General features: G+C 34.6%; 1 protein-coding gene across 1 annotated transcript in view; it reads right to left on the bottom strand.

Annotated features, from left to right (window-relative positions):
• The window catches only part of Dnah12 (dynein axonemal heavy chain 12), a 245,694-nt gene that overhangs the window by 145,930 nt on the left and 72,234 nt on the right, over positions 1-27,530 (bottom strand). The window contains exons 31-40 of the mRNA XM_010612737.3: positions 25,208-25,317; positions 20,652-20,835; positions 20,386-20,526; positions 17,683-17,766; positions 16,815-17,003; positions 13,755-13,874; positions 10,214-10,402; positions 8,519-8,670; positions 4,193-4,331; positions 2,735-2,901 (exon numbers count right to left, since the gene is read on the bottom strand). Coding sequence (XP_010611039.1) covers positions 2,735-2,901; positions 4,193-4,331; positions 8,519-8,670; positions 10,214-10,402; positions 13,755-13,874; positions 16,815-17,003; positions 17,683-17,766; positions 20,386-20,526; positions 20,652-20,835; positions 25,208-25,317 — 1,475 coding nt within the window. The remainder of the gene's footprint in view (positions 1-2,734; positions 2,902-4,192; positions 4,332-8,518; positions 8,671-10,213; positions 10,403-13,754; positions 13,875-16,814; positions 17,004-17,682; positions 17,767-20,385; positions 20,527-20,651; positions 20,836-25,207; positions 25,318-27,530) is intronic.

Genomic DNA, 27,530 nt, shown 5'->3' with positions numbered 1-27,530 from the left:
TAATAAAAATCCCCCTTTATTCTCAGATTGAATAACAAAGTATGTAGTCACCCTGGTTATGGCCCAGTCCTGATTTTCTTTTGCTCACCTCAAATCTAATTTCTAGAGTGCATAAGGGTATTTAAATAGCATCTTTGTTATATACAGAACAGGACTTATTACAGAATAACAATGCTTCAAAGTTTTAATTAGAAATGTGTATCTAACTGATACAATTTAGTTGGAACTACTCAGAGTAAAAAGGTAATCATTTTCAACAAGCCATTAAATCCTTCAATATTGAAAAGGGGGCTGGCTCCAAGGCCAAGCAAAGACAGTCTTTTAACAAATGAAATAGTGCTAGAACAATAGGCTGCAAATGAACACAAAAAAATCTAGACAGACTTTACACCTTTTACAACAACTAACCCAAAGTGGATCACAGAGCTAAATATTAAATTTAAAATGCAAACTTATGTGATATAACATATTAAATGCAAAATTCCTAGAATATAATATAGAAGAAAACCTAGATTACTTTGGGAATGATACTGACTTTTTAAGATACACCATCAAAGTCATGATATGTAAAAGAAATAATTGAGAAGCTGGACTTCATTAATATTAAACTTCTGCTCTTTGAAAGGCAAGGCGGAGAGAATGAGAAGAAAACCACAGACTGGAAGAATATTTTTCAAAAGACATATGATGAAGGACTATCATTTAAAAATACACATAACTCTTAAAACTGAACAATAAAAAAGCAAAACTAATAAGCTTAAATATAAAGCTTTAAAAATAAGCCAAAGACCCTAACAGGCATCTCACTAAAGAAAAGATACAAATGGAAAATAAACATGTAAAAAGGATGTTCCATACCACATGTAATCAGGAAAATACAAATTAATTTAACAAGAACATACCACCACACATCTATGAGAATGACCAAAATTTGAAATACTGACATTAAGTGCTATAAGGCTTATGAAACAACACTCACTCTCAATCATTCCTGATGGGAATGCAAGCTACTTTGGAAGACAGTTTGAGCATTTCTTACAAAACTAAACATATTCTTACCAAATGAACTAGTAATTGTGCTTCTTGGTATTTACTCAAAGGAGTTTAAAACTTATGTCCACATATTATCTGTACACAAATGCTTACAGCAGCTTTATTTATAATCTAAGAAGTCTGCAAGCAACAAGATATCCTTTAGCAGGTGAATGGTTTAATAAGCTATCCTCTAGACAATGGATTATTATTCAGCAATAAAAAGCAATGAACTGTCAAGCCATAACAAGATATAGGGTAAACTTAAGTCCATAGTACTAAATGAAAGAAGCCAGTCTGGAAAGGCCCTTACTGTACGATTCCAACTATATGACTACTACAGTGTGGTCTGGACTGTTCTCCCAAGGCCCACAGGTTAAACATTTGGGCCCAGCTTGGCACTACTGTGAGGTGGAGAAACTTAAATAGGTGCAGCCTAGTAGAAGGTATTTAGGTCACTTGGAAATGCCCTGTAAGGGTACTGTGGGATCCCAGACTCTTCCTCTCTTTCACTTCCCAGACACGGGATATGTAATTTTGCTCCCTGTCATAATGTACTGCCTTTCCTCAATTCTTTTTTCTTTTTTAATGTAGGAAAAAACCCCAGAGGGGCAGGGGGAAAATGAGTTCTGTAGAACAAGTTTGGACTGAGTAAAAAGCCAGGAAAAGAGAGGAAAAATGAAAACAAAAATGCACCCTACACAGTGTAGGGTGGCATACCATGAAGAGGTATAATAGCCTACCTCTCTACAATTCTAAAAGCAATGGACCCTACTGATGATGGGCTAGAATCTTCAAAACTATAAACATGAACTTTATAAGTTGATTAGTTCAGATATTTGTTAGAGCAAGAGAAAGCTGACAAACACTGGGACATTATAGAAAAGAATGTGAAAATCATGAAGATAGTACAATCATGGGTTGCCAGGGAATAGAAGGGCAGAAAGATGAGTGTTTCAAGGCAGCCAAAATACTCTGGATGAATTTATACTGATGGATACATGACATTATACATTTTCTAAACTCAAAGCAATCTGCAAAACAAATCCTAATGTAAACTCCAGATTTTGCGTGACTATGATTTCTCCATGTAAGTTCATCAGTAGAAAAAAATGTTCCATTCTGATGGACAGTTTGAAAGTGGAAGAGGTTACAATTATGTGAGTTCAGGGGATATACAGAAAAATCTCTGTACTTTCTTCAATTTATTGTGTTCAAAATAAATAAATAATCTTTAAAAAGAAAGCTACAGGGCCGGGGATTTAGCTCAGCGGTTCAGTGGCCTGCCTTGCAAGTGCAAGGACCCGAGTTCAATCCCCCATACCAAAAAAAAAAAAAAAAAAAAAAAAGCACTAGGAGATATTTCAGAGAAGTGCTCTCACTTGTCTACCTTGTAGGAGGCCCTTTGTATGATTCCCAGTCCTACAGAAACACACACACATAGAACCAGATGCAGTGATGTACACTTGTAGTCCCAGGCAAAAGGATTGCTTAAGCACTCAAGTTTGAGACTAACCTTGTCATCATAGAAAGACCTCACCTCACAAAACAAAGAAATATATAGAAAATCCTTTCAAAACTCTAAGCAATGAATTTCCCCTAAATATCTTGGAAAAAAATATGTTTTGCTTTGAAAAATTAAAATGTGAAATATGAGATATGACTTCAGCATGACTTTTTAAGACTTCAGTTAAATATTTACCAATGTCCACATTCAAAAAGCTGTCGTAATAATTCAATAGGAGGTTGAGCTCCATATTTCTCCAGTGCCGGCATATTCATATCATCTATAAAAATCACACATTTTTTTCCCATAGGTGGTCCAAAAACTCCTTTGCGCCTTTTATCCAATCTGGCCATAATAATATTCTAAATTTTAAAAAGAAAGAGTGATATATTTACCCATACTTGTACTATGGATTTATTATTATTTTATTTGCTTATGTTAAATAAGTATTAAGAAGAAAGACCTACGGCTAGGGACTTAGCTCAGCAGTTTGGTGGCACAAAGACCTGAGTTGAATCCCCAATACCAAAAAAAAAAAAAAAAAAAAAAAAGAAAGACCTATGTTACCAGTATCCATAGGCTTTTTAAATCAGTAGCATCTAATGTGCTTAATTTATCAATGACTAACAACATAAAAAAGGCAAGTTTAACACTACAAAAGAAAAGGAGTTTAACAGTCTTTGTAAGAAAAAAATACCAAGCAGCATTATGTATGTGTTTATTCTTACTCATTCACATTTAGGGTGATACTAAAATTCACACTCAAACAGCATTTATTGAAGAGTTATCATTATTATTTATCATTCAAATAGCATTTACTGAAACCATTTTATATACCCAGAATCATTGCAGTTATTTATATATTAATATTCTATCCACGCATATATAATTCTAAAATATATAATTTTCTCATTGGATACCCCAACATTAACTTTAACTTATTTAATACTTAAAAGCATTCATCTTTACAAATTTTGTCAACTTCTTATGGCTGACAGAAATGTATGTATTTCCTTATATTTCTGATATTTTTAGAACTCACTTGTCCATTGTAAAAATGAATACTGAAACTATTTTCATTCAAATAAAACTCCACAGTAAAGAAATTCAAAATTTATAAGATTTTGAAGCTAAAGGAATTCCTCAGTTTAACACAACAGAAATGGGTCAGGGGAGAATGACTAAGCATAAATTAGGAAATGGATGTTAAACATGGCAATTAGAAAAGGGTTCATGAAGTAGTTTCATCCTAGAGGCAAAGGGTGGGATGTAGAGCTACATGTTCCTGGTATCCAGTGAGCAGGAGATGCCTCTAAAGATCATACAGCAGACGCTATAAAGGACAAATGAAATTTTCTCATCTTCAGCCCCTCTGCTGTAGGGTGTGTGTGTGTGCGTGTGTGTGTGTGTGTGTGTGCGCATGTGTGTGTATGTGAGTATATGTTTCTTTCAGGCTGTCTTCTTCAGTCATCTAATCATTGCTTCATCTCAGGAAAAAAAATGACAGAGCTCAATAATCCACTAATAGTGTAAAAACACTGTCTTAAATTCACAGATATACACAGTTGCTCATTTAATACAAAATTTAAAACATTTATCATATAAAGAAACAAGTTAATAATTACAGACTCAGGTTTCTGGCTTTCAACTAACCTGAACCTGATTGGCACTGGTCCGAGCAGAGAAATTAATATAAAAGGGGAAGTACCGATCCTTTTCCAAGTGATTCATTAGCTTATCCTTCACATACACTGATTTTCCTGTACCCGTTGGGCCCACAAAAAGCAGTGGCCTTTATGAAAACAATAAGCACGTTATTCAAAATGGAAGGAATCAGAATACATTTTTACCAAAGGAATCTAGGGTTACTTGAAAACAAGTAATAATCATCTTTGTACAGAAATTCTCATATTTACCTATGGTTATTATTTTATGAAAGACTTGTAAAAGTAATCACTGGTACATATTTTTGCCTAATGCTGCAGCTATTATTTTGAAAATATTAACATTGAAATAAACTAATAAAACAAATGATATGCTTAGCTTTTCAAAAAAGAAAATAAAAATTTGTCTCCTATGAAAATGATTTATTTGTACTTTTTAGTTAGGGTACAGAGTAATATGAAATCAAATAGTAAGGTGAAAGCAATTAAGATACATTTAAGATGCTTCACAGTTACCTTAATAGCATTAAATTTTTGTGAGATTGGAATGACAATGAATTATAAAGCTAACAATTACTAAAATTAACAGCATTTTAAATCAATCCAGTTACTAACAGAAAATATTTGTTTAAAAGCAAACTCTAATTTTTTCCTTTTGTCCCTACCCTCCCTTCACCCCGCCTCCCCTCCTTTACAAACACTTCATTTCCATTTTTTCGTTTTCTCCTATTTTTTCCCTTATTAGCTTTCCCCTACTCTTCCCACTTTCCCTACACCTTTAGCCCCTTTCTTCCTATTTCACATTGTCCATCTTATCATTAGGATCTTATGTACTATTATAGTTTATTCACACCAGAGAAACTATTCAGTATTTACCCATGTGTGATTTATTTATTTCACTTAGGAGTATATCCTCAATATGTATCCAGGAGGCTAGGGATTTAGCCCAGTGGTTCTGCTGCTTGCCCCAGTATGTATCCATTTTCCTACGAATGACTCTAATTTCTCATTCTTTATGGCTGAGTAGTATTCCATTTTATAGAAAAACCACATCTTCTTTATCCAGTTTCCAACTGATGGGCAAATGGGCTGTTTCCAAGTTTTAGCTATTACACACTGGGCCGCTATAAACATAGGTGCACATGTATCTCTGTAATATAATTAATTCTTTTGGAAAGATAGCCAGCAGAGGGATGGCTGGGTCAAATGGAACCTCTAGTCCCAGCTCTTTGAGGTATCTCCATATTGATTTCCATAGTGGTTGCACCAGTCTGCACTCCCACCAACAATGGAGAAGGGTTCCTTTCTCCCCACAACCCCGCCAACATTTGTTATTGGTTGATTTCTTGATAGCTGCCATTCTTTGTGGGGTGAGGTGGAATCTCAGTGTTGTTTTCATCTGTATCTCTTGAATGACCAGTGATGTGGGACATTTTTTCATATATTTACTTGCTGTTTTTACTTCTTTGTCTGAGAAATGTCTGCTTACTTCAGACGCCCATTTATGAATCGGGTCTTTATATTTTGGGGGGGCTGATTGTTTTGAGTTCTTTATATATTCAAGACCTGTCATGTAAAGGTACAAGATCCCAATAATGAATGTAACTGTACTGTATACCTAAAATGTACCAATAAACTCAATGAGGGGAAAAAAAAAGCAAACTCTAAGAAATTCTTTATTCAGTAGAGCCTAAAGTGTGGTTGCCCATTCTTGATTGAAATCTACTAATTTTTGTTGTTGTTGCTGTATTTGTTTTTTGTTTTTTGAGATAGGGTCTCGCTTTGTAGTTCAGGCTGGCCCCCTGAACTCACTATGTCACCCAGGCTAGCCTTGAACTCACTGCAATCTTCCTGCCTCTTGTCTCCCAAATACTGGGATTACAGGCATGCAACACCACACCTAGCTGAAATCTACTAATTTTAAGGAGAAAAATCACAGGAGTTTATGTTCACAAAACTCTAAGGAACCTAAGTTTCAAAATCCAAGCTTTAAACATTAAAGATTAAATATTTTAATTTTGACTGTAACTTGTTACCACACAATACATAAAGACAAACACAAAAGTTAGCACTGATACTGAGAAGCAGTATTCCATTGTACAAGGTTACCTAAGTGAGCCAAATTATGCTAATATACATTTTTTTAGATTATCATTGATTGTAAGTACTAAATTAAGTTCTTTTGGAATTAGAATGATCCCCAAGAATTCACCGGCATGTTCCAGCCTAACACTCACTTTGTAGAAAATTATTTATTAAAATAACTTTATCAAAATACTGTTGGGGGAGCTCCACAAACCAACTGAAGAAATTCTTAGAATTCAGGGAATTATGATCTTGGGTAATGAAAAGATTATACCCTCATTATTCTCTAAATAAAATGTAGCAATTGTAATCACAATTTTATAGTATCTCAAAATATCATTATTTCTTTAAAATAATTACAGTCTTCAAAGCCACTGCTAGAGCTTATTGTGATTCATAAAGAAGCACATATTACTCTTATAACTTAAATATGTCAATATTTTAATAATGTGCTTCAATGTAAGTGATTACCTTTGCAATTACATATTTGTACTTATTCATTTAAAGGTATTTTTCTGGTGAATGATTTTTGGAACAAAAGAACTCTTATAGCGCAGGGCCCCTCAGCAGCTGTGACCCTCGGGCTCTGTGCCGAACCCTACACACCCCACGTGCGGGATGCCCAGGCCACTACCGGGGTCAAGGAAAGGGGTTGCATTTATTTTATTTTTGGATAAAGACTCTGCACAAAACTGTACCAGAGCCATAAACAAAAAAAGAACTCTTACATTAGGAATTTCGCAAAATTGGCAAATGCCTAGTCTTCCCAAGGAAGATTTGTTGAATGATTGAGTGGTTGATTGAGACAGTGTTTCACTATGTTACACAGATTGTCCTGATCTTCCTGTCTCAACCTCCCAAGTAGTTGGGATTACATGTTCAATACTGTGCCTGGTGAGAGTTTTTAATATTAGCCTCTAAAGTAAAACACTGCATCTAGAGATGAAAAATAGGGATGAAATAATATTTCTCATAGCTATTTGCCTGTTTTTTAAAACAAGATAACAGTGCCACAAAATATTCTCAGAAACAAGTTCAGTATTGAAAAAAAGACATTTATAAATATTATGTAAATTTTTCTAGTTTAAAGTATTAAATTAAGCTTAATGTTTTAAAAGAAAAATAACTATAAAAATGTTATTAAAAAAGTTGGTGTGTACATGCCTAAAGTGGGTGTATACGTTTCTGATAATTATTATATACCCCTTTTTTATGTATTCTTAAGATTTAAATCTGAGTTTTAGATCTGACATTTATCTAAGTTGTGAAATCCAGAACTGTCATAGAACATAATAGAGAAATGCTAAGTATAATGGGAGAATGTGGATCATTGTCAGTTTGATACCTCCAGAATACACTTAATCTTTAAGTAGAATACATAGTTTTTAACTATAATATTGCAACTGACTTTTATTCTGCTGTTATGAGGTGACTTGCAGGGCTACAAAGTATAATGGCAAGAGCTTTGGGGTAGGTAATAGGAAACCTAGATTCTAGATTTATCATTAACAATGCATGTCACCTTGGACATTAGTAAATTAGTCTCCCCAGGTCTTATTTACTGGATGACCTCAAAATTTACTTTAAAAATTCTATAATCCTATTAGAATGGCACCATTACACTCAAAATTCATGGTTTTTTTGTCTCTCATTAAGTTTATTGGTACATTTAGGGTATACAGTACAGTTACATTCATCATTGGGATCTTGTACCTTTACATGACAGGTCTTGGTTCTCATTTTTTCCCCTTGTCCCTGCCCCTCCCTTCACCCCTCCTCCCTTCCCTATTTACAAACATTTTATTTCCATTATTTCATTTTCTCATATATTTTTCTTTTCCCTTATTACCTTTCCCCTGCCCTTCCCACTTTCCCTACATCTTTAGCCTTTCTCTTCCTATTTCACATTGTCAATTATATCATTAGGATCTTATGTACCATTATAATTCTCACAGTGATATATGCGCATGTATGTTTATAGCGGCACAGTTAGTAATGGCTAAAACTTGGAAACAGCCCAAATGCCCATCAGCTGGAGATGGATAAAGATGTGGTTTTTCTATAAAATGGAATACTACTCTGCCACAAAGAATGAGAAATTAGATTCATTCATAGGAAAATGGATACATACTGAGGATATACTCCTAAGTGAAATAAATAAATCACACATGTATAAATACTGAATAGTTTCTCTGGTGTCAAAATCCATGTTTATAGCAGAGTTCCTTACTTTGCAGAGGCAATATTCAGATCCATAAGAAATGTATATCTAACTGTATCCATTGTAGGGACTATGATATCTTGGATATTGACATGTTTATCTTCTAAATTAGTACTTTTAATTAACTCATTCCAGTGGAGCCAGCGACCTCGGTTTTTCAACTACAAGAGAATATGAAAGTGTTACAACCATGTTCTTGCTATATCTTAAAGGTTCTTTTCAATATTTACATTGTTTGCTTTTAAAACATTTCGCTTTTTGTCTTTTTACAATGAAATATTAATTCATATAAAAGACTGCAAGTAATACCTTTAAGTCATAAAGCAAATTAATAAAGTTAACATCTATGAGTCTACCACCCAAATTAAGAAATATACATTTTTTGGACGTTCCTTTGTAAATGATAATCTGAAAATTTTAATGACATTTTCAACATACATAGAATTTCTGATATGTTTGCCCTTATGTTCTCTGTACACTCTAATCTTCCCAAAATGCCTTTTAGACATCCTTTTGCATATATCAAGTATTTATTTAAAAGCCACACCAATGTACCTTATTATTTACTAGATTTTTGTTTCGTGTTTTTCTTCATTTACAGTAAACAAGAATCTAGCTAAAAACAAATTGTCACATGAACTTTCTCTATATTTTTCTCTGAAATTACACTCTGGCATTTTGATCCAGGCTGATATTCAACCAGGATATATTATCATGACTATGCTTTAAGCGTTACAATATTAAAACTCTTCCAAACCACTGGCTGAAATAAACTGCTGTTCTGATACACCTGACTGCTTTCTGGACTGTATCACCCCAACCATTATATTCTTCTCCAGATCATCTCTCTCTCTCTCTCTCTCTCTCTCTCTGGAGATTCCAGGCTTCCCACTAACAAGCAATAGAGTGTAAATATATGGCAAGGTAACAAAAGTCTTATTTCAGAGCCATGACTGGCTCTAAGAATCTTTTCCTATGTTCTAGAAATTTCTATATGTCTATGGGATATGTTTGAATGGTGGTAATTTTGCAAGTTTAGGTGAAAATATCTTAGTACTGCATATTTTTAAAGTTTTAGCTTTATTTTGTTAAAGTTATAAATACACATATTTTAGAGTCAAAAATTTCACAAGATTAAGAAAAACAGAAATTCCATATTCCCATTTTATCCTTCTTAATGGCTACTACATTTACCTCTTTAAGCTGTATATTTTGGTCCTTACCATCAATTCTTAAGGCATATGCTTGTGTTTTTACCTCTTGATTTTTTACTTCCAGAGATCACTTTATTGAATTTTTACTATGATGCATGGAGATTAAAGTCTCTTTTTAGTCATATTCTTAAAGTTCTGAGTGAGCATGGATTTGGGAAAAGAATCCTGCACTGTTTAGTAGGCTCAAGTCCTGGCTCTGCTAGTTACTCACCTTTCTAAGTTTCTACGATGTAGGAAAAATTATAGATAAGATTCTATCCAGAACTTAGAGGTCATGGAATAAAATTAGTATACGTAAAATGATTATTTAAATACTTGTTGGTTAAAAGAATCCTTTTTGAATTCCTTTATAAAGTAGAAAAATAGAAATATTATTAAAGTAAATGGACCTATACTACCACAAGTTATAGAGGAGAAATATGAAGAAGGAACTGAAAAACATAACTCAAAAGTGAAAACATCTTGTTATAACAAGCATCTTACATCATACCTCATACATGTAGTCATAGACCAGGCCTTTTTCATCAAACTGGCATTCCCATTTATCCACACAGGCTGGTACTGGGTTTTCTTCATTTTTCCCCATTATGATTAATCGTATGAAAGTGTCAAAAGCAAGACGACCATCTGTATCACAACTTCCTCCAACGGACCAAATTAAAGAGAATATAAAGCAAGCCTGTTGGTTGAAAAAATTAATTGATGTTAAATATTTTAAATGAAACATAAAGAAGATTTTAACTAAAACTTAATATGTTAGGGCCTATTCACTTAAAGAGTCATTTTTCTGGCAATGTTCTTTCAAAATTTTAAATGTCCATGTAACAAATGATCTAAAAATATCTTTTAAAATTTATCCTCATTTGCATTCCTGCCTGTGAAAATAATAAATGTACAAGAATATTCACTGAAGCATTCTTTGTAACGCTCAAAGATGAGAAGAAGCCCAAATGTTCTTCCACAAGGGTTCTACTTACTTAGATTATGCTATACACAATGCCATACATGTAGCTGTTGTAAAACAAGGTAACTCTAATACAAACTGATACGGAGCAATCTCCAAAAGATACTGTAATTAAGGATGCAAATCAGTACATATGTACGTTAAGGTGTATAAAAATATATACATATAAAAAAGTATATGCATAAAATACCTTTAGCAGTCTACATGGGGCCCTGGTAATAACGGCCTTAAGGATGGCAGGGGGACTGGTATGGATGAAAATTTACTTTTGGCTTTGGAATTTTACTCCATGTACATGCATTATCTAGCTAAAAACATAAATCACATGTATTTTAAGAGAAAATTTTATCCCATGTAAGTTTTTAGAAGTGATTTTCAACCATTTGAAAGATAGAGAGTTTGGGTTTGCCAAAAGAGCAAAATTTTTCAGGCACTATAAATATATTAATATATATTCCTGGGATACTTTTTTATTTTGTAAAAGTAATAAAATAAGTATGGAAGAATATTGAGAACTGCCTGTGAAAGACAGCTCCAAACCTAGGGAAGAAAACTGGTTATACTTCAGAAATGTCTGTTCAATTTCCTCTAAAGTGGAGGAAGGCAAAGGGAGGTAGAAAGGAAGAACTTATGGTTAGAAAGGTATCATGAGATGTCTGAGGTAAAAGATTTTCTGTGGCAACAAGGTGAAGGGAAAATACTGAAAGAGAACTGTTACTGCCATAGAGTACAAGAGATGAGCAGAGTAGAAAACTTCAAGGCATTAAGAATAAGGGCTGACAGGGCTGGGGATTTGGCTCAGTGGTTCTGCTGCCTGCCTTGCAAACTCAAGGGTCCAAGTTCGATCCCTAGTACAAAAAAAAAAGGCAGAGTTTATTATCATCCTAGGCAACAGAGATATGGCAGCGGGTATAACAATTCCCAATTTGAAACTATACTATAAAGCCACTGTGATAAAAACAGCATGGTACTGGCAAAGAAACAGACCTGAGGATCAGTGGAACAGATTGGAAAATATATAAACAACTCCAGATGTACTCAGCTACCTCATCTTTGATAAAGGAGCTGACCATCCTCACTGGAGGCAAGATAGTCTCTTTAATAAATGGTGTTGGAAAAACTGGATTTCAACCTGCCAAAGATTAAAACTAGACCTTTATCTTTCACCGTGCACTAAATTAAAATCCAAGTAGATTGAAGATCTAAATATTTAAAAAGAAACACTAAACTTGCAGGAAGATAAGTTAGGCAAAACCCTTGAAGACATTGGCATAGGAAAAGACTTTAGGAACAAATCCTCAGGAGCACAGGAACTAGCAGAAGAATCAACAACTGGGATCTCATCTTACTAAAAAGCTTCTGCACTGCAAAAGAAACCATCAATAGAACTAAAAGACAACCTACAATGTGGGAAAAAAATTTTACCAGCAGCTCCTCAGACAATGGATTCTTATCTAGAATATATAAAGAACTTAAAATAATCAGCCCCCCCAAATATAAAGACCTGATTGAAAAATGGACATTTGAAATGAACAGACATTTCTCAGACAAAGAAGTAAAAACAGCAAGTAAATATATGAAAAAATGTTCCACATCACTGGTCATTCGAGAGATGCAGATGAAAACAACACTGAGATTCCACCTCACCCCACAAAGAATGGCAGCTATCAAGAAATCAACCAATAACAAATGTTGGCGGGGTTGTGGGGAGAAAGGAACCCTTCTCCATTGTTGGTGGGAGTGCAGACTGGTGCAACCACTATGGAAATCAATATGGAGATACCTCAAAGAGCTGGGACTAGAAGTTCCATTTGACCCAGCCATCCCTCTGCTGGCATCTTTCCAAAAGAATTAAAAGAATCATATCACAGTGATATATGCGCACCTATGTTTATAGCGGAATACTACTCAGCCATAAAGAATGAGAAATTAGAGTCATTCATAGGAAAATGGATACATATTGAGGATATACTCCTAAGTGAAATAAATAAATCACACATGTGTAAATACCAAATAGTTTCTCTGGTGTGAAAAACTGTAACAGTACATATAATTGACAATGTGAAATAGGAAGAAAAGGGCTAAAGGTGTAGGGAAAGTGGGAAGGGAAGGGAAGGGTAGGGAAAAGGAAATAAGGGAAAAGAAAAAAATATGAGAAAATGAAAAAATCGAAATAGTGTTTGTAAATGGGGAGGGGAGGAGGGGGTGAAGGGAGGGCAGGGACAAGGGGAAAAAATGAGAACCAAGACCTGTCATGTAAAAGTACAAGATCCCAGTGACGAAAGTAACTGTACTGTATACCTAAAATGTACCAATAAACTCAATGAGAGAGAAAAAAAAATAAGGGGCTGGGGATTTAGCTCAGTGGTTCTGCTGCCTGCCTCAAAAGCAGAAGGACCCAAGTTCGATCCCTGGTACAAAAGGTAGGGGGCAAGCTGGGAAAGAGGCACAAAGGAAAAGGACCAAAACAAAAAAACTTTCCTTTGGTCCCCTTTGATAATTTCTGTTCACTATTGCCACAGTCTCTGGTTTTCTTGACCTCCAGACTTTAGCTAGCTAGAACAACTGACCTCTTCAAAGACTCTGCAGTCTACCTAGCTGTTTGCATAGCTAGTTTCAAGGCTGCCAAATGCTGGCTTAACATTAAGACAAAATCAATTCACCTAAAGTCAAAATGGGGAGCCGGGCATGGTGGCACATGCCTATAATCCCAGCACTTTGAGGGGCTGAGGAGGGAGGATTGCTTTGAGTTCGAGACCAGCCTGGGCTACATAGTGAGTTCCAGGTCTGTCTCAACTAAATAGTGAGACCCTGTCTCAAAAAACAAAACAAAAAACAAAACAAAAAACAACAACAACAACAAAAAGTCTAAATGGGATTATTTTAATTAAGTATTTTTTTTTTTAGCATCAGAATACCAAGTCAGACCAAAGTGTTTTCAGCCATTCTTTCAGTGATCACCAAAAAAGTTCTCTGAGTGTTGTAAACATCTTTCTGAATACAAATACTATTTGAGAAAAGTGTATTTTATTTTGTCTCTTAAGCCCATATTAGGTGTAGAACTAACCATAATCCAAACACGAATGTGCTTGCTGGTAGGATCATTTTCTACCACATTACAGAGCAGTACTTCAAAGAGGCGTGTAAGAGATACAACCACATTGCTATTGCTTGTAGGAAACAGTTCCTGCAAAATGAAAAGAATAGTTCAGAATTATTCTTAACTTTCATCTTATTTCAAGAATAAAACAAGGGAAATAATTCATTTTAAAAATTGATAAGGGAGCTGAACATAGTGGTGCACATCTGTAAGCCTAGCACTAGGGAGACTGAGGCAGGAAGATCACTGTGAGTTCAAGGCCAATCTGGGATACACAGTAAAAGTTCAAGGCCAGCCTGAACTAGGTAGCAACACTCTGTCTCAAAATCCAAAACAAAAATTTTTAAAAGTATATAACATTTAGACCCCTGTGTTCTCTCTTAAATGGTGGCCCACCCTCACACTGTAGGGTATACTTCTTTTCCTACTTTTACTTGGCCCAAACTTGTTCCACAGAGCTTATTTCTTTTTCTACTGTTAATAAAACTTTGCCACCATTAAAAAAGTTTAAAACATTTAAACTTAAAGAATTTAAATTGTAGGCATGACAAAAATTTTTTTCAAGTATTTTATTTTGGCCATTATATTATAAAATTGTACATAACATATTCTTATTCTAAATGAAAATTAGCTACTGTAAACAAATTAGCAATGTTCTAAGAATAACAGAAATGAAACCTTCTATAGCCATGTATTCAGTTATTTATTCAACAAACATTTGTGAATGGCATATACACCTATATACCTATAGACCAAGCTAGGAGATAAAGAAATAAACACACGATCCCCAAAAAGCAGCAACACTAAAACTAAATAGACAAAAATAATACAGTCTAAAAATAATATTGTCTAATAATTATATGAGAGAGAAAAATCTCAGGATGGAGGAGCACAGATTAGGAAAATAGGAAAGGGATGAACAAAGGGGAAGCAATATAGAGTCCATCAAAAATGTATACACGCTTCAGGAAAAGAAAACTAGTATGATGTCTCTTCAACAGATGGCGTTATCCTCATATGGGGGACACTAGAGGATGTCATGTATCACAGAAAACCTACTACACTTCTTCCCCTCAAGAAGAAATTGAAAATGCATGTGCAGAAATCTCAATGACCAAGGTTACCCAAGCAGCAGTTCACTGTACTAATAAATGTCTGGAAGCTAAGGGCCACCACCTTAAGCATCTCTTGTAATGATAGGGGCCAAAGGTAACTTGTATTAATCTCAGAAGGTCTCATAAATTCAGTATAAAATATTTAAGCAAGTTTTTCTTTTCCTGAAGTGTGTGTACATATTTTTTGGTGGACTCTATAGTTCAGAATGAAGATGTAAATTAGGTAGGTGAAGAAGAGGAAAATGTTCAAGGCAGGAAATGCAACACATCCAAACAAATGAAGATATGAAATGGCACAAATTATTAAGAAGATTCTGTAGGATGTAAAAATGGAGTGTGAAGGGGGAAGGGCAAAAAATAAGGCTTGAGAAGCAGACAAGGGTCAGACCTCAAGAGGCAGTAAAGGCTGTGTTAAGGGATCTCATTATAAGAGGAAGGTTCCAAAGGATGTATTTTTTGGTTTAAAGTGAAGGTATGTGCTTTAGAATCTTCATTCTAATAGCAGGATATAGGCTGGGCCAGAGGAGCTCTATTGTATTGACTCAGTTAGGAAATGATGAAGGTCAGAACTGAGGCTACTATAACAAAAAGGGTAGGATAGGTGAATAGTTGGAGAAAAAGCAATGAAGAGAAAAAGGACAAAACATTCTTGAGGAGGGAAAATCAATAGCTCTTTGGAATTGACTGACTATAGAAGATGTGAGAATTATTAAAAAATCCTTCCCTTATTATTTGGAAAGATAGAGACTATTTTGCATTATTTACAATATATAGTATCAGAGATTTAAAACTAAAAAAAAAAACCAATGAATTTTGTGTATTCTATGAAGACAACATACAGAATCTTCATAAAATGGAATTGTTCAGTTTTCCTTCTATGACTCACATTTTTCCCATTTCTGAGATAATATTTTAGGGTGAGAAATCCACTGAATATCTCTTCCCTCTGCACAGTGGACCCTCAAGTTATGACCAGCCCAACATATGAACAACTTGGGTTAATTAGGTTAATGGAAAATTTATCAGCCTCTTGTTATCTATGGCATGTACCGAGGTAAACATCCAGATCTCAGCTGTGTTGACTTACAACCAACCCTTGTGAACCAATCAAATTCGTAAGTGTCCACTGTATATCAATATATGCATTTATCTGTAAATATGAATGTGTGATGTGGTGGTGACATTTCAACAGTAGTCCCCAAAATGATATTTCAGTGTCCCAGGGATTTATGAACACGGTCTTATAGAAGAAAGGTCTTTGAAAATGTGACTAAGGATCTTGAGAAGAGGAGGTCATTCTGGAGTACACAGTAAGCACTAAATTCAAAACCCCAAGTGACTGTAAGCGTCACTCAGAGGGGGAGACACAGAGTAGAAGGCTATGTGAAATTAAAAGAAGAGATTTGAAGAAAATGCAGCCACAATCCAAGGAACTCCTGGAGCCACTAGAATCTAGAAGAGGTTAGGAAAGATTCTTCCTTAAGAGTTTCAAAGGAAGTATAGCCCTGCCAACATCATGATTTCAGGTTTATGGCCCCCAAAACTGAGAATAAATTTCTGTTGTTTTAAGCCATCAAGTTTGGGGTAATTTATGACAGCCTTAGGGAACTAACACAATGTATAATTTTCTATAAAATACTATATACACGTGTGAGCTTATAAAGTCATACATTTTAAATATGTTTAAAATGTAAAAGATACTTTGGATTTTTAAAGCTTGAAATACAATGGCTTGATACAAATAGTTTAGCTGGAATAAATTTACATTCTATGTCATTCAGCTGTAACTTGAGCAATATAAAACGAAACAGAGATACTAACTTGTAAGGAGAAAACTAGTTTTAGTTATGATTGTGACTTTAAACTTAAGTGAGTAGAAAAAAAAATTGAAATTAAAGAATTACAGTGTTACCTTGCAGTTTTTCTTAAGAAACTTTAAAGAAGGTGTTATTAACCAGTCAAAAAGTCCACTCAGAAGAGCTTGGTGTTGTGGTTCACATAAAGGTTCTTTCAGGGAATTCAACCATGAAGACACGAGTGGTTCCCATCCTAACTGTGAGGGCTCCAAATAAATCATGCCACAACGACTTACAGTGGCAGGCTAAAGAAAATAAGACAAGTTTTGTTTACTCACAGTTGCATTTATACCAGTGGTATCTAGCAATCACCAAATATTTCTTTTTTTTTGGGGGGGTACTGGTGATCGAACTTTGGGTCCTTGAACTTTTGAGGCAGGCAGCAACACCACTGAGCTAAATCCCAGACCCCACAAACTATTTCTTAGCATGACTTGCATAGCCCTTCATGATCTGGCTTCTAGTCTTTCTCTACAGCCTCACATGCACTAGATGTTCCCCACACAGAAAAATATTTTTAGTTCTGTTTCTCAGGCAAATCATGGCTCCATGTCTTTCTTTATACATCATCTTGTCATGATTTGGAAAGCCCAGTTCCAGCCAATCTCCCTGGATAAGTCATCTCTTTTTCAAAACAAAATCAAACACTCAAATACCTTCCATGGTCTTTCTCTGTTCAATCCCCTTGTGGATGTTCAATTCAGTCCTTACTCTTAGTGTGTTTACCCATAACTGTGTGTTGGGATTTATTAGTATGATTCTTGTCCTTCCTAGGCTTATATGTGTCTTATTCATCTTTGTATTCCCAGCTTTAAACCCATTTTGTGACACATACTAAAAGTTACTTTTGACTAAATTAATGAATAAACAAGTGAACAAATGGACAAACACAAAAACTACTACTGTATTAAATTAGAAACTTACTGAGGCCTGGGAAAGGTCCATTGTTTCAAAGATGAGACTCATTTGAGGGGACATTTGAATGATTTCTCCACTCATAAGGCAAAGCTAAAGGCAATTATTTTTCAAACATTAATAAATATTTCAAATTTCTCAAAAATTTTATTTTTCTTATCATAAAAAAGTATCTTCAGTGATATAATGAATTATTAGAATAGAAACCAGAAAATATTGGTCTAGCTCTGGTTTGTTATATCTCCTTTAATGTAATCATTATGTACGGCCAACATTTACATAATAAAAATTTAAAAACACTTCCTCTTTATCAAGTATGTGAAAAACTGAATTTATTAACTACTTTCTTTCTCTTAAATTCTTATCTTGTCCATTATTATTAAAACTATTCTGTCTTCTCCCATCTCCTTATCTTGTACTTTTGGAATTATCATTAACTTTTAATAGTATTAATGATGATGATGATGATGGTGACTGTTAACTTGATATACCAAATTAAGCACGGCTGGGTCTTTAAAATATTTTCCTCTGTATTTATTTCTGTGTTTCCTCTCTGCTTCTACAGCCCTCACTCTTGCCCCAGTTTTACCCTTACCTATTTATATGTCAACAATTAGGCACTTAACATCTTTGGAAACAGCTTTTTACATGCAAAATAAATGAAGGGTTTAGAGTTAGACTGACTGATATGGCAGCCACTAGCCATATGTAGTTATTCATATTTAATTTTAATGACATTTAAAATTCAGTTCTTCAATTTCACTAAGCTGCACTTCAAATGCTCAAGAACTCCATGTGGATAGTGGCTATCTTATTAGATAGTGCAGATAGTCCAGCATTGCAGAAAGCTATATTGGATAATGTGGGTCTCGACTACTTTTAATTATCTACCAGATTATCTCAGCAAATCTCTTTATCTGCCATCAAGTTGGGAGGTGGAATCAGCATTTCCCTCACTATTATGCTGTCTCCAAAGTACTTTTATTCCACCATCAAGTACAGCCCTTTCTCCTTTGAAAAAATCCCTGCATTTGCTGTCACTCATCAGCACTCAAGGATTCTCCTCCTGTTTAGCTTTCTCTTCTATAGCACTGTGTGATCCAGTGTTCATGAGGATGAACATCTCAACATAATAGCCCTTCAGGTCTTTGACCACCTTGTTTTCACTTATTTTTCTTACTCAACTCCAGCCATCTATTTCATATATCTGAAAACTTCTCTCCTGAAACACTATATAATTCTGAAATATTAAATTCAAACATCTTGGTCTCTGCTCACAGCTTCCAATCCATCCAGCTGTCCTGCTCACTGTCACCTAATACACTTGCTCTGCATTTTTATTAGGACATTCATGTCACTGCTATTTCCATTTCCTTCATTAGGGAACTTATGTTATGTGGTGCAATGTTTCTACTATTCTCATACCAATGGATCTAAAGTCTTTAATTATTTCCTAGCTTCCAACATCACCTACACTACACCCACACTGTTTAGTATGGTTGAGACTACTTCACAAAGGCAGATCTTGGTAGTATGAATAATAATTCCAGTGTTTCTTTTCAATAAGGCCCTCAGGGTTACCAAGACATGCTCCTTTTTTTTTCTTAATGTTTTTTTGAGACAGGGTCTCACTATGTAGTTGAGATGGACCTGGAACTCACTATGTAGCCCAGGCTGGTCTCGAACTCACAGCGATCCTCCTGCCTCAGCCTCCTGAGTGCTGGGATTACAGGCATGCACCACCACATCTGGCTGCTCCTGTTTTTCTATGCAGGTATCTTTCCCATTTTTCATAATAGCTAATTTAAACCACATTCTTTTTCCTCAAATCTTCAAAGAACCAGGTCCTACCACTTCACAAATAAAAGAGAAGTAATCAGAGGATTTAAATTTCCACTATCAAATCTATATATCTAAATTTCCCTTTCATACTTTCTGCTCAGCCAATATGAGACAACCCTTCTACTTGGCTCTGAGCCTTAGACATCACTTCCACAACAATATCTCATTATACATTGATTAAAAAAAAAGAAATGGAAAACATTAAAGAATATGATCCTATTTACATGAAGCTTAGGACCTGCAAAACTCATTTATCATATAAGTCAGAATAGTGCTTATCACTGAGGGAGGATGTACACATTGATGAAATTTGTAGGAAATTTTATGTATTTTTATTTAGGTCACAGTTATATTGAATATATATACTAAAAAAATCACAAAATCTATACTTAGAATTAGTGCATATTCTGATACTATATATATTCTCTCTCAAATGAAATAAATATTAGTAGGCCTTCATTTCCTAATTCTTTTATTTCACACCTCCTAAGGTCATATATCCTCCTGCCTCAGACTCCCAAGTGTTACGATTGCAGGCGTGTGCCACCACGCCTGGCAGCATTCAATATTTTGAAAATATGAAATGAGACCTATTTTCTCCTAAAATATTAATTTTATAAGAAACTATAAGACTGAAAGTTCATAACTTTTCTTCTTAGTAGATTACTAAGCTTTCCTATTAACACAAAAGTTGTAATATCATACTTTAATTTTTTGAAAAAAGACTACAGCACATTAAAATAATCACTTATAAACCTATTCAATCTATTGCACTGTTTATTTGAAATATATAATCCTAGTTGCTAGTTGTTGAACATATAAAATTGCTTAATCATATCTGAATATGATCTACTTTTTATCATGATTTACCTTTTTATTATCATCCAGTACTGTGTTCATACTCTCTATCCACAAAGTGTCAATAGGACCATCAAATACAACCCATTTCCGGTCAGGTGTTTCTGACAAGGCAAATTCTCTGAAAGTGTTTGCCACGATACCATCAGTCCACTGAGGGAGAAAAGGAAGAGTTGAAAATATCTGCTAAATTGGATTTAGCAGAAAAAAAAATTTCACATTTCTTGCTTTAATATGCACTGTCAACAGGAGAGTTGAGAAGTTATACTATAGATTACCTCATGAGACACTGGGTCAAACTGCCCAAAAAGTTGGCCCATAGTAATTGATTTGGGGTTTACAGTCCTATAAATGACCTTTTCTTCCTCTCCAAAGCCATATTCATTCATCAGAGTTAAAGTATCAGCCAGCACATGCAGAACTTTTGTCTTGGCAGCAAAAGGCTCTCCTACTAACATAAAACTGTTAAAGAAGCAATGATACAGTAAGATTCTAAAAAATAATGGTAAATTAAATTATTTATACTAGTAATAAAACTTTACTGTATGATAATTGCTATAGTTCTTAAAATTATATGACTTTTTTTGGACTTGATAAAAACACATATAACTTCTAAACTGGTTGACATATTCAACTTTCCATATTACATAATACAATTATCTACAAAAGAGAGTATAATAAAAAGTCTCTAAAATGAAATAGCCCAGCCCATCCTTAATGATAGCTACTGGTACACAGAAGGGAGGAAGGTGTTCTGGACATAACAAAAAAAAGATAATATGTGCCACTGGCTTGGTGAGAAATTAATAGGTATCAGAAGCTAAAAGACTGATGATTATTGCTATGGAATGATAAAATACTAAGGTCCCTTTAGATAACCTGAAAAACAAATATACATAATGAAATTAGAATTTTGGGGTAAATAGATAGTAAATAGAACATTAATAATACGTTATATACCAATATTTTTGTTTCCATTTTTTTCCTTTTCTCATATTTTTTTTTCGTACCAGGTTATCAAACTCTGGTCCTTGCGCTTTCGAGGCAGGTGGCAGAATCACTGAGCTAAATCCCTGGCCCCTCTTCCTTCTTTCTTTTCCTCTACCCTTCCCACTTCCCCTACTCATTTAGTCCTTTAGTATCTCACATTATCAATTATACAATTTGAATCTTATTTACACATTTAGTTTTTCACACCAGAGAAACTATTCAGTATTTAGACATGTGTGTCCTATTTATTTCACTTAAGAGTAGGGCTGCCTCAATGTGCATTCATTTAGCTATAAATGTCTCCAGTTTCTCGTTCTTTATGGATGAGTAATACTCCGTTTTACAGAAAAACCACATTTTCTTTATCCAATCTCCAGTTGATGGGCAATTGGGCTGTTTCCATATCTTAGCTATTACAAACTGTGCCGCTATAAACATGGGTGCTCATATATCACTGTGGTAAAGGTGCAAGACCCCAACGGTGAATGTAATTGCACTGTATACCTAAAAAGTACCAATAAACTTAATGAAAAAAAACAATATATAATGGCAGACAATAGATGGACTTAACAACCTAGAAAAAAAATGCCTGTCTGAAAGTAATAATAAAAGAGAATAGGAGCTCAGAAATTCAGATACTTGTGGGATTGAATAAAGCAGTTTATTATCCCCATTTAATAGAAGAAAACCATTGAACAACAAAAATCTATTAAGACTCAGCTTGGCATCAAGGATCAAACCAATGTGATGCAACTGCATCACATTATTAAAATCTGTGAAGCATTAATGTCACTCCCAGTAAGCAGTCCCCTTTTCCATGGGGGATATGTTATAAAACCACCTGTAAATACCTGAAATCATGGGTAGTATCAAACCCCATATTATACTATGTTTTTCTCTACACATCCATAACTATAACAAGGTTTAATTTGTAAATTGTATATAGTAGGGGATTAACAATAACTAATAATAACAGAACAATTATAACAACATATTGTAACAAAATTATATTACTATGCTTTCTCAAAATATGAAATTTCTCTTTAAGCTTTTTGGGCTGCTGTTGAACGTGGGTAACTAAAACAGTAGAAAACAAAATTGTGGATAAGAAGTCACAACTGTAATTATTTCCAGGACACAAAACAATCCAGGGAAAATAGGCTAAGGGTATGGTCTTCTCAAATCAGCCCATTAGGTTTAAAGATATTACAAGGAAATTTATAAAGATATAACTTAATGCGGACCATGGATATGGCTACATGCACATGGAGCTTCCTGGGGGGAAAAAGATAAAGTTTATTAAGCTTTTGAGGGAAATTACTAACAATCCTCCTTCCACGACTACCCTGAAAAAGAAATGAATGTTCAAGATTTAAAACAATCCTTGTGTATTAGATGCACATGAGGGTTGATTCTACTCTTCCCCACATTTTTGTGTTTGAAAACCTGCATAATCCAAAGCATTTTTGCTCTCTCTTCTCTCTTCCGTGTCTCCTCTTCCTAATCTGCCTTCCCTAACAAAGTCTCCTGTCAGGGAAAAAAAAAGCGTATTTGAAGATGCCTTTAAATATCATGACTATTTAGACCTTAGCTTTCTATAAGTAGAAAGCAGGATAAAAAACATTACTCAATTATTAAGAACAAAATTTTCCATACTGTGCACTTCACACATGACAAGAAAATAAAAATGAAAAACATTCAGAAAGTTAAATCAAGTCCAATGGAGAACAGCTGGCTGCAAAGCTATTCCCAAGGAGCAAAATCAAGCAAAAGTAGAAATTAGAGGTAAACTATAGCTCAAATTTTAAAGAACTTTAAATTTATACAGTTTAGGGGCAAGATAAGAGTTCTTTAATGAAAAGAATACATACACAATTTTGAATTTAAAATGATCATATCAGTCGGGCATGGTTGTGCACACCTGTAATCCCAGCATTTAGGAGACTGAGGCAGGAAGATTGCTGAGAGTCTGAGGCCAGCCGAGGCTACATAGTGAGTTCAAGGCCAGTCTAAACTACATCACAAGACCCTGCCTCAAAAAACAACAAACAAACAAACAAATAAAATGACCATATCCATTTAACGACACCTTATACAAAAATTATACACATAAAATGCTTATGGCCCCTTGGAAGTACCCCTAAAAGTAAATGAACAGACATTTCTCAGACAAAGAAGTAAAAGCAGCAAGTAAATTTATGAAAAAATGTTCCACATCACTGGTCATTCGAGAGATGCAGATGAAAACAACACTGAGATTCCACCTCACCCCACAAAGAATGGCAGCTATCAAGAAATCAACCAATAACAAATGTTGGCGGGGTTGTGGGGAGAAAGGAACCCTTCTCCATTGTTGGTGCAAGTGTAGACTGGTGCAACCGCTATGGAAATCAATATGGAGATACCTCAAAGAGCTGGGACTAGAGGTTGAGAGATGCAGATGAAAACAACACTGAGATTCCACCTCACCCCACAAAGAATGGCAGCTATCAAGAAATCAACCAATAACAAATGTTGGCGGGGTTGTGGGGAGAAAGGAACCCTTCTCCATTGTTGGTGCAAGTGTAGACTGGTGCAACCGCTATGGAAATCAATATGGAGATACCTCAAAGAGCTGGGACTAGAGGTTTTACTTGACCCAGCCATCCCTCTGCTGGCTATCTTTCCAAAAGAATTAAAAGAATCATATCACAGTGATATATGTGCATTTATGTTTATAGCGGCCCAGTGTGTAATAGCTAAAACTTGGAAACAGTCCATTTGCCCATCAGTTGGAAACTGGATAAAGAAGATGTGGTTTTTCTATAAAATGGAATACTACTCAGCCATAAAGAATGAGAAATTAGAGTCATTCATAGGAAAATGGATACATTTTGAAGATATACTCCTAAGTGAAATAAATAAGTCACACATATGTAAATCCCAAATAGTTTCTCTGGTGTGAAAAACTATAATAGTACATAAGATCCTAATGAGATAATTAACAATGTGAAATAGGAAGAAAAGGGCTAAAGGTGTAGGGGAAATGGGAAAAGAAAAAAATATGAGAAAATGAAAAAATGGAAATAAAGTATTTGTAAATGGGGAGGGGAGGAAGGGGTAAAGGGAAGGCAGGGACAAGGGGAAAAAATGAGAACCAAGACCTGTCATGTAAAGATACAAGATCCCAGTAATGAATGTAACTGTACTGTATACCTAGAATGTACCAATAAACTCAATAAAAAGAAAAAAATGAAAAAAGTAAGAGGTCTTTTATTTTAAACTCTATTAATTTCACAGAAAATCCAGCCCTAGATCTATCTCCTCACATGCCCAGCCAGATTTAAGAATTACTACAGAATACTGACTCCTCCAATTTTTGAATGGGAGTGTTTGCTCTGGTAGTCATGTTCTGACAAACCTACTACTGCATACTGGGTGTGTGTCAGGCAAACAACTTGTCTTTCTAATTTTTAGGTCTCTGGATCAGGAGGAACTACTTCCAAATCTGATACAAAGATAATTATGCATCACCTTTGAGTATGGTCCATTTATTGATTGGAACTTTTAGGTTGTCTCCCTGAAAAGGGAGTGTACATTAAGGAGCAGGAATAACATAGTTGACAAAAAATGCAGAGTTCCATGTTACTACTACTAGACACTGAATAAGCAATCCTTACCAACTCTGGTGGGACATGTAGTATGAGAGAAATAAACCTGTTATGTAAACTACTAGGAAGTAAGAAGTTGTTTGCTCTCTCTCCTACCTAGTATACAAAGTTCATTCTTTTGGATATGCATTTTAGTTGTTTTTAAAGTTTAATCAAAATAACATTAAATGATAGCAGATAATCTATAATCTTACCCATGTCTAACAATCATCATCTCATATGTCTGAATCATTTTTTCAAGAAAAAATTTAACAGGCTGAAGATTATGTGCATTGCAGGCTTCATAAGCACATTTCAAAAAGTCCTGGAATAAAAAAGATGGAATGCATTTCTATACAATAGTATTACAATCATGTTACAAGAGTTTTATTTTTTCAAATTAAGAGGAAGGGAAAATTGTAAAGAAGTTATTAATCATCATTGCATCATAACATTGCTTCATAGCATCATGCTTAATAAAAACAATTCTTTTTCATAATGCCTCCTAAAATTCTGTTTTTGGTTAGGACATAGAAGAATATACCAGAAAACACTTCACAGTATAGTAATTAGAAATAAAAAATGAAGCTAAAAATCATTTAATATTTTTTTCTTTTGAGTCACTTTATCGTTCTTGCTGGCCTTGAACTCATTATATAGCCCAGGCTAGCCTCAAATTTGTGGTGATTCTCTTGCCTCAGCCTCCCAAGTGTTGGGATTACAGGCATGGAACACCACATCTGGAAATAATTAAAAATTTAAAAACATAGAACAACTCTGGATATAAATAAGTTTAAAGGAACTTAATTTCAAAAAAGGTTAAGACTTCCCTAGGTGAACTCAGGTACGACTATTTTCACTCCTGGTAACATTTTCTAAGTCTGGACATGTGGACATTCAATTGGACCTACTGCAGACAGAGGAGCTTTATTAAAGTAAGGAGAAACTAACCAAAATTTAATGTTTATATGGCTAATGCAGTACATTTGAATCTGGAGGAACCCCAAATGCCTGGTTGGTTCTTCCGACTGCCCATGTTTGTTTGTTTGTTTGTTTGTTTTTTATTCAACATGTCATGACACAGAAGACCAAAGTTTCACCTAGAAAGGCATAAAGAAGTTCTTTAGTCTTAGGCTGCTTAGATCCCAAAATACTGCTGGAAAGAGGATATAGCAACATAACAGTCACTTCAAAGACATTTGAAATCAAAGGTTAACTAGAGCTCAATAATGGTGCAATAAAATTCCAACAACTACTGACTGAACTGATCAGCAACTCAACCTAGAGAGGACAATACACAGTTTTCTATAGGAAAATACCGGTTTAGCCTCTACAATTATTTAACATAATTTAATGCTTACCATAAAATCAAAACATACAAGTCACAAGAAGTAGCTAAGGACTAAAAGAAAAAACAGTAACTAAAAACAAACTCACAGATGATTGCTATATCATAATTAGCAGACAAGAACTTTAAAAAAGAGTTTTATTGTGTGGTGCTAGGAATCAAACCATGCATACCAGGTAAACATTCTGTAGCTATACCTATAGCCTTAAAACAACCTAACTATAAAGAATAAAAGAAAATGGAAGCTGGGCATTGGTGGTGTATGCCTGTAATCTCAGCACTTGGGAGGCTGAGGCAGGAGGATGGCAAGTACAAACCCAGCCTGGGCAACTTAGCAAATTAGTGAGACTCTGTCTCAAAACAAACAAAAAAATTAAAAAGGGCTGGGGATGTAGCTTCATGTAAAGATCTTGGGTTCAATCTCCAATACTGGAGCAGGGGGAAAGATAGAATTTCAATAGAGAAATGGAGTCTCTAAAAGGAACCAAATCAGATATACTATAATAGAAAAACAAAATACATGAAGCTGAGCATTCTTTGAGGGCTGGGATGTGTATCAGTGGTAGGCCTAACACATATGCACACATATGTGCACACACACACAAATTCACTGGATGAATTTATCAGAAAATTGGACAACACTAAAGAAGGATCATTAATCTTAAAGATAGGCAAATAAAAACTAATACATATAGATAAAATAATTTAAAACAAAACAAACATAAAAATCAGACAGGTGAGACAGAATAAAAGGTCTAATAAATGCATCATTAGGACATGAGAAGAAAATGGCAGAGAAAATGGAGAAAGAAATATTTTAAATATTTTAAAAGATAATTAAGAGAAATTTCTAGATAAACATATCAACACACAGATTCAAGAAAGCATAGTAAATCCCAAGGAGAAAAAGTAAAATAAAACAACAATGACAAAAACAAAACACTAGGTACATAGTTAAATTTCTAAAGACCAAGCAAAAAAAAGAAATTATCAGAAATAGCCAGAGGGGGAAAAACACATTATTACATTCAGAGGAGCATAAATAGGAAAGAGGTCTGATTTCTAAACACAACAGTGAAAGGCAGGAGTCAATAGAATAACAGCTCTAAATGCTGGGGGGTCGGGGAGGTCAACTCTACTAATCTACAACTCTAGACCCAGTAAAAATATTCTTCAGAAATTAAGGTTAA

This window comes from Fukomys damarensis, unplaced genomic scaffold (assembly GCF_012274545.1).
Source record: "Fukomys damarensis isolate Sample0158 unplaced genomic scaffold, DMR_v1.0_HiC HiC_scaffold_28, whole genome shotgun sequence".
Lineage (NCBI taxonomy): Eukaryota > Metazoa > Chordata > Mammalia > Rodentia > Bathyergidae > Fukomys > Fukomys damarensis.
Note: the sequence above shows the minus strand (reverse complement) of the source record. Positions and strands in the feature narration are given on the sequence as shown.